Raw genomic sequence first — 7,924 nt, forward strand, 5'->3', positions numbered from 1 at the left:
AGGAAGTTCAAATTGCTCTAAAGGAATTGGCAAAAAACAAGGCTCCAGGAGTTGATTGCATACCAATTGACATATTTCAACAGACAGACACTGCTTTGGATGTGCTCACCAAGTTGTGCCAAGAAATGTGGAGAACAGCCATCTGGCCCACTGACTGGAAAACATTGCTATTTGTTCCCATTCCAAAGAAAGGTGACCCAACAGAGTGCAGAAATTATCAAACAATATCATTAATATCACATGCAAGCAAGATTCTGCTGAAAATTATCCAAAAACATTTGGAACAATAATATGTCAAGAGAGAACTGCCAGATGTACAGACTGGATTTAGAAGAAGTCGGGGTACTAGGGATATTATAGCTAATGTTAGATTTTGGCAAAAAGCAGAGAATACCAGAAGAATGTCTATCTGTGCTTCATTGACTATGCAAAGGCTTTTAACTGTGTGGATCATAACAAGCTGCGGCTGACTCTGAGAAGAATGGGAATCCCAGAACATTTGATTGTGCTAATGCGAAACCTATACTTGGACTAAGAGGCAGTCGTCAGAACAGAACAAGGAGACACTACATGGTTCAAAATCAAGAAGAAGTTCTGTAAGGAATGTATTCTGTCTCCATACCTTTTCAATCTGTATGCAGAACAGATCATCCGAGATGCTGGGCTGTATGAAGAGGAATGTGGCATCAGGATTGGTGGAAAAGTCATCAAAAACCTGCGTTATGCAGATGACACAATCCTACTTGCTGAAACTGAGGACCTGAAGTGCTTGCTGCAGAAGGTCAAGGACTGCAGCCTCCTATATGGACTGAAGCTCAGCATCAAGAAAACAAAGATGCTCACCACTGGGCCAATTGGCAGCATCAGTATGGATGGTGAAGAGATTGAGATAGTTCACCGTTTTAGTTTGCTTGGCTCCACACTCTTGGTAACAGCAGCCAGGAAATCAAGAGACGAATTGCATTGGGAAAGTCGGCTGTGAGGGACCTCTCAAGAGTACTGAAGAGCAACGATGTCAGGCTGGAGACTAAGGTGCGCCAGATCCAGGCTATAGTCTCCACAATTACGTGCTATGCATCAGAGAGCTGGACAGTGAATAGGGTTGATAGAAAGAGAATTGATGCCTTTGAGCTGTGGTGCTGGAAAAGAGTGTTGAACAGGAGAACAAACAGGTTTGTCCCGGAGAAGGTGAAGCCAGAATGCTCCCTGGAGTCAAGAATTCTAAGTTTTGTCTGACATACTTTGGGCATGTTGCAAGGAGGGACTGGTCCTTGGAGAGGGACATCATGTTTGGCAGAGTGGGGTGGCGGCGAAGGAGCGGAAGACCTTCAATGAGATGGATCGATTCGGTGACTGGAGCGGCGGGAATAAGTGCTTTTGAGATGGCTAGGTTGACACAGGATAGAACAGCGTTCAGAGCTCTTGTACATAGGGTCGCTATGAGTCGCGAATGACTCGATGGCACATAACAACAACAAAGCCAACTTAGAGATCAATACCAACAAGCCTCAGTGGTTCACATGTATTAACCCTTTTAACTCAACAACACTATGAGGTGGGTACTATTTTAAGCCTATGTTTCAAGTAAGAAAAATGATCCTCTGAGATATTAAATAATTTGTCCAAATTCAGAGCCAGGAATTGGTATGGCCAGGATGTGAACTGGCTCCAGAGTTTGTGTTCTTACCTATCCTGCAGTGCTGTCTTAAAAGCAGAACCCAGAGATAGATTTCTAACAATACGACCTCCTGAATGCCTAGATCCATCCACACCTGCCCACACCTGGGTGTCTCAGCCCCAAAAATCAATCCACTCCCTCTCACTCAAGCCCTCTGGGTTCAAGCTGGTCACTGGAGCTGACAGGAATGAACAGGAGCTGATGTGCCTCACCTTCCTCCCCAGTGGATGAAGAGGAGTTACTTGTATCGGTCAGCAGCTCCTCACTGGGCAGCAGGTCCAACGGGCCCAGGGCGGCAGGCCCATCAGGTGGGGTGGGATCTGTGCATGGGGGTTCAGCCACTGGGGTCACGGTCTGGCTGGAGGAGGCATCTGGCTGGCTGGCTGTCTGTTCCTCCTTTTCCTCCTCTGCCTACAGAGAAAGGGTTCATCCAGCCTGGCCTCACCTCTGCCAAGCCTGAGGGCACTCTGTGGTCCATGCTAACCACTAGAGAGACACCCAGATCTCAGGCAGGATAACCGGGGATAGGGTGTGGGTCTAGGGCTTCCAGCTGAGGTGGAGGAGGGCTCCGGGGCCACCTCTGAGTGGCTCTTCTCAGACCCTAATAAGGCTTGTTCCTGTCCAGCCCCATCTGTCTGCCTTCTGCCTTTATCCAGCTATCTTTCTCTTACTGTTTCCATTTCTCACCTCCTTCTTTCTGTCTCTATGTTTCTCCCTTTCTGTCTTTAATTGTTGTCACCCATCCTCCCACATCTGCTCCATTCACCCTTCACCCCTCCATCTCTTCCTTGTCCTCTGTCCATACCTACCACTATTCTAGCATATCCTAGCATGACCCATCTGTCCATCCCCTCCTCTACCCTCTAATCTGTCCATTTTTCCTCTCTTAATCCTTCTTCTGTCTCTTACTGCCAGTATCCCTTCCCTCCTCCATCCTGCTTACCCCATGGTCAGCGTCGCTGCTGGCCCGGGACAGGTTTGGAGTGAGGTGACCGCGCCGGGAACCCACTGGGCTCGGCTCCTGGCTGTGGTCAGCCACTCCCGAAGGGGTGATGTCACTCAGGGCAATCACTTCTCCCATGTCCTTGGGGCTCCTGTGGGGAAAGGAAAAGAGTTGGATTCCTACTCGAGTCACTGGAGACTCCACACCCCCCGTTCTGGATCTCTCAGACCCCAGACTACCACCTCAAACCACGCTGTGTGTCCATCCTGCCATCCCCCACCCCAGGAACCACCCATGACCTTTGACTCACCCCAGACCATTCAGCTTCAAGGGGCAGACGTAGTCCTCATCCTCGCTGGTAAGGCCCAGCTCTGAGCCGTAACACTGATGCACCAGGTGCCAGAGCTCCCGGGGACTCAGCGTCTGGGCAGGTACAGACAGAGCAGCTTGGCCTCCACCTCACAGCCCTCCCCACCCCAACCCAGCAGCCCCCAGCCGTAGCAGTTCCTTCCCCTTCCACAAGGGGGCAGCCATTGCCCTCAGTAGCAGCCCTGGCCAGCCTGCTTCTCACTCAGCCCCTAGGACACCCAGCCATCCAGCTCTAGTTTAGGCCCTGTGCTCATCACCCAATTAACATTCTTATTTCTAGAGGAGGATAAGGAGGCCCAAAGAGGTGAAGTTCCATAACCAGAGGCATCTCTGGGATACAAACCCACCCAGACTCCCACCTACGTCTTCAGGATCCCTGGGATTCCGTCTACCCACAGCCAGCATGCCTACAAGCTGGTTATGATAAATACTAATAGTAGCAGGAGTGCTGGCAGCAGCCGCTGACATTCACTGAGTTGTTCCTCTGCACCAGGCACTCTCAGCCTTCTGTGTGCTAACTCACCTGAGGCTATGAAATGGTTTTGTAGAGGAGGTACTGATCGAATCATTTAGAGATGATAGTGCTAAAGCTGAGGTACACTGTGCGGGACCAAGGTGTGTCCCCCACAAAATGCATGTATGTAATAACATCATAGAAGGGAGCACTCGTGGCTTAGGGGTAAGGAGTTGCACTGCCAACCCAAAGAAACATGGTTCTAATCTACCAATTGCTCTGTGGGAGAAGAGATGGACAATCTCCTTCTGTAGAAGCTATGTCATCATCTGCCATTTAAACCACATAGTTATTAAAGGATGAAGGGTGGAATGCAATTTGTCTTGACCCCATTGTAGCCTTGACTGGAGGGAAGGGGTGTTTCCTGAGGGTGCCCTACGAGAGAATTAGCTAAGAATTAGCTAATCACCAAGACTTTGATTGTTGTACCATCAGGTCAAAATTTCAGTGGCTGTCATTTGCATAGGAGGCAATTACCCACCCTTGGAGGGATTCAAACTGTTTGCCTTTGGGTTGGCAAGGCAACTCTTTACCCATTAGGCCACCAGAGCCCCCTGCCAGGAAACTGATGTTGTGTGCCACTGAGTCAGAAGTGACTCACGGCTGCCCCTCCAGCAGGTTGTCAGAGGCTGTAAATCACATGGGGGGAGCCTATCTTTCTCCCTCGGAGCAGATGATGAATTTGAATCGCCTTTCTCTGGCTTGGTAACACAGCCACCTGACCCACTGGATCACCAGAGCGCCCCTGAAACTAGTATGCCCTTTTGAATTTAGGCACCTGTGCTAAGAAGCTCCTCAGCACTGGAGGTGGCCAGAGCACGTGGAGATCCCCAAGGAACACCTGGTCTACAGATGCTGAAGGAAACAAGGACCTTTCTCCAGAACCAACAGAGAGCGAACCTTCCCCTCGAGCTCTCACCCTGACTTTGGACTTGTAGCTTCCTAAACTGTAGGAGAATAAAAGTGTTTGTAAAGGCCATTTTATAAGCCTGTGGGATCTCTGTTATAGCAGCTCTAGAGAACGATAACTAGGACAGGTACTACCATGGCCCAGCTTCCAGGATTAGGAGGTGAAAGGCGGAGACCTGATCTTGGGAGTGCCAGACTCCAGGGCTGGGACCAACCACTGGGATGTCCTTCCTTGACAAGGGAGCATTTCTATCACTTACTCTCTAGTTTGGGTGCTATGACATGGACGTGGTCCCATCCTTATTCCCATTTAACAGATGGGGCTCAGTGACCAGCTGCAGGTCACTCAGTGACAGAACTAGAATTTGAATCCTGGCAGTCTGGCTCCATCCAGGGTCTTAGTTTTGTTTGGTTGGTTTTTTGGGTTTTTTTGGGGGGTGGAAACAGCTTCGACATATTTATTCTTATCATAAAAGTCAATTCTCAAAATCTTAACATTCAGAACATAAAAATAAATTTATCCAAGAAGCTGTGCTGCAATCACAAAGGCATGTGGCTCGGATCCACCAGATGCTGTGCTAGAGAAGGAGCAATCTCCTCCTGTACCAGTCAGATCTGATTCGATGGTACACCCCCACCTCACACACACACACAAAGTTTATCAATTTCCCCCTTCCAATTCCAAATGCCAGTTATAGAATAACTAATTATTCATCATGTAAAATTTAGCCGACTCAAAGAAAAACCAAACATCCAATGCAAGTATCAATGCAAAGTACAGATTCTATATACAAGCTGATTTCATACTTCTTTTGCTTCTATTCTTTAAAAACGGGGGTGGGGTGGGGGGGGATGGACGATGAGGAAATAGACAAATCCTGACCTTTTTAACAGTTCAGAAAAGGAAGATCAGAAAGGGAAATTCCTGAGACGAGGTGGTCTTCAACAGTCCATAGAAACCAGACCAGAACTTTTATCTAGTTGACGTGGCTTTTGTGCAGCTCAGGCAGAGGTGCGATGTTCTGTCTCTTGAACTAGATCAACTGTGAATCTGTATCACCAACCACACAGTTCCCTTCCATTTAGGATCATTTCTTACTTTTTGGGACATTCATTTCCTCTGCCAAGAAAAGCTAGTTCAAATACACTCACTAGTGCCTTTGGTTACAAGGAAAATAATACAGTATCTAGATATTGTTAGTGATGGTTCTCCTGTGGCTAAGACAACACTGCAAAGAATGAGAGACTCTTACAGGTAGATAGAAGTGTAAACTGCAGTTTTTAAGTTCCTTACAGGTCACTGCATTAAGTCCAGTTCTTTTTTGTTGTTTGTTTCTATTGTAAGCCTAACTCTTTGTAATTCTGTTCATGTCAATGCAACATCTTTCTGTGGGACCAGTTACAAATTTCCTATAATGCAAGTGATGGGGAAGGGTCACTGGGTGTGACCGCTTCTAGTCCTTTCCAGGACAGGCGAGGTCCGTAGGGCACACAAAAGGCAATAACATGTCCAGCTGGTCTTCACAATAATCTTATCTGGATGCAGCCTATGAGATCAATAGTGGCCTCAGCATTGACAAGGTATATGGCAACTCCTGGAACATTTTCTGAAGGATGGTGTCCAGCTGAAAGGTGTACCAGTCACTGTTGAACAGGCTCACCTCAGGCCCCAACTCCTGGACACCGGCCATCCAGATGACCACCATGGTCTCAGGGCTTCGATCCAGAAGCTGAACGGCTGCTTGACAAACATTCCTGAGCCTTGGATATGTATTTCCACGGGGAAGGTCTGTACTTCCACGGGGAAGGTCTGTACTTCCACGGGGAAGGTGCTGAAGTAAGGCCATGTGGTTGATGGCACCGTGTTCTTAACTCTCACAATGCAATTCAACTAGTCTGCCACATAGTGCAGCTCACAGTCCGGAAGCAAAAGGGTGGCCTACGGCAGCTGATTGGAGAGGGATGCTGTGCTTCTGGTCCACCACAAGAAAGGGACTGACATTCTTCTTAGGACTACCTAAATTAAACTTCACTGAATCTGGAACAAATGTGGTTAGGTATTCAAACCATTCATTTCCTGACTATCGAGTCACCGAATGAATACCCTATTTTTCTTTGTAAGCATTCTGTGGCTTTGCCAGGGTCGGTAAATTGGGGCATCTTGAACTTCCTGGGCCTCAACTGATCGTTATAATAATACCTGGAGGGGCAAGTTTCTGAGTTTTGAGATAGTTCAGCATTGTTGGTGTCTTTTATTCTGGGAAGCACAGACACTCAATCAGGTCCACTGGATTTGACGGGCATTTTAACACTGACACCACTCTGGCAGAAAGCACTCTGCAGCAGTGAGGAGTCCAATAGGTACCTGCCTTTGAAATGGTTAATCCTGCTGCTGCAGGGGAGCTTCTCTGGTCTGAAGCAGAAGCAGGGCTCTCCAGGGAAGAGATCTGTAAAGTTACACAGAAGCGTAGACCCCAGGCAGACACACGCTGCACTCAGTAGCTTCAGAAATTCTTCTTAATCAGAAAAGACTTGAAACGGACCCTGTCTGGTTTCTCCTCCTGAAACTGCTGAAGAACTCTGATACCTTCCCATCAATATGGACACATGGACTCTGCCTGACCACAGCAAGGTGAAAAAGACCTTGTAAAACCCATTCTGGTAATCCACCACTCTGCCCACAGCCCCTACCTGCAGCTCCGGAGTGTGGGTCCTAGGCTGCAGGTAGTCCCCACCATATGCTTTTCCTTGATAAACCTCTACATGAAATATTACCTCCAGTTGGCTTTCCATTTTAAAGTAGGCTGCTAAGTTCAAGACAGCAAAGAAGGGTCAGTGTTCTCAGCAAAGGACACAGGACTCATATCAGGCCCCTGCCACTTTGAAGCTGCCAGCAGGGAGTTCTTCTCAAGCACTCCCAGATGGACAGGGCCTGGTGCTCATAACCACAGTAGGGATTCTGGCTAACTCCTATCATCTTGGGGGGAAGAAATTGTCCACTGCTACTGAAGAATGTGGCAGAAGCAGTTGCATTGTCCAAGTGCTCTACCTGAGTAACACTGACAGCCACCACCAGCAACACTGCAACCACACAGCAGAAAAGCCACAGTTTGAAGAAACTCGTCCACATTGTCTGGTTATGTCTTGATCAACCCATGGCCAAGACCCTACTACCCTTCACTCCTCCCAACTCGTCTGTTTTTCTTTTTCTGAACTGCAGATGAGCTTTCAATTTCATTTGCTTCTTTCCTCAGTGTCAGGTTCTTTCATGTAGAAGAGATTTAGGTTGGCTTAAGAAAGACATTTTTCTTGAAATGACTCTTTTTGTTAAATCTCCTTTTTTCTTTTTTAATTCATTATTGCACATGTTAGATGGTATACCAATTGACATATTTCAGTTAAGAGATGCTGCCCTGGACGTGCTCACCAAGTTGTGCCAAGAAATCTGGAGAATAACCACTTGGCCAACTGACTGGAAGAGATCGATATTTGTTCCTATCCCAAAGAAAGG

General features: G+C 47.6%; 1 protein-coding gene and 1 pseudogene across 2 annotated transcripts in view; both read right to left on the bottom strand.

Moving 5' to 3' along the window:
• Positions 1 to 7,924, bottom strand: part of GRAMD1A (GRAM domain containing 1A) — a 56,631-nt gene that overhangs the window by 9,525 nt on the left and 39,182 nt on the right. For both annotated transcript variants that reach the window (XM_006899688.1, XM_006899687.1), the window contains 3 exons: positions 2,932 to 3,044; positions 2,622 to 2,772; positions 1,891 to 2,089 (listed from right to left, as the gene is read on the bottom strand). In XM_006899688.1, the coding sequence (XP_006899750.1) occupies positions 1,891 to 2,089; positions 2,622 to 2,772; positions 2,932 to 3,044 (463 nt within the window). The remainder of the gene's footprint in view (positions 1 to 1,890; positions 2,090 to 2,621; positions 2,773 to 2,931; positions 3,045 to 7,924) is intronic.
• Positions 5,868 to 7,543, bottom strand: LOC102844037 (annotated as a pseudogene).

The sequence above is a fragment of the Elephantulus edwardii genome, unplaced genomic scaffold (genome assembly GCF_000299155.1).
Source record: "Elephantulus edwardii isolate Elephantulus edwardi_28Jun2011 unplaced genomic scaffold, EleEdw1.0 scaffold00266, whole genome shotgun sequence".
Lineage (NCBI taxonomy): Eukaryota > Metazoa > Chordata > Mammalia > Macroscelidea > Macroscelididae > Elephantulus > Elephantulus edwardii.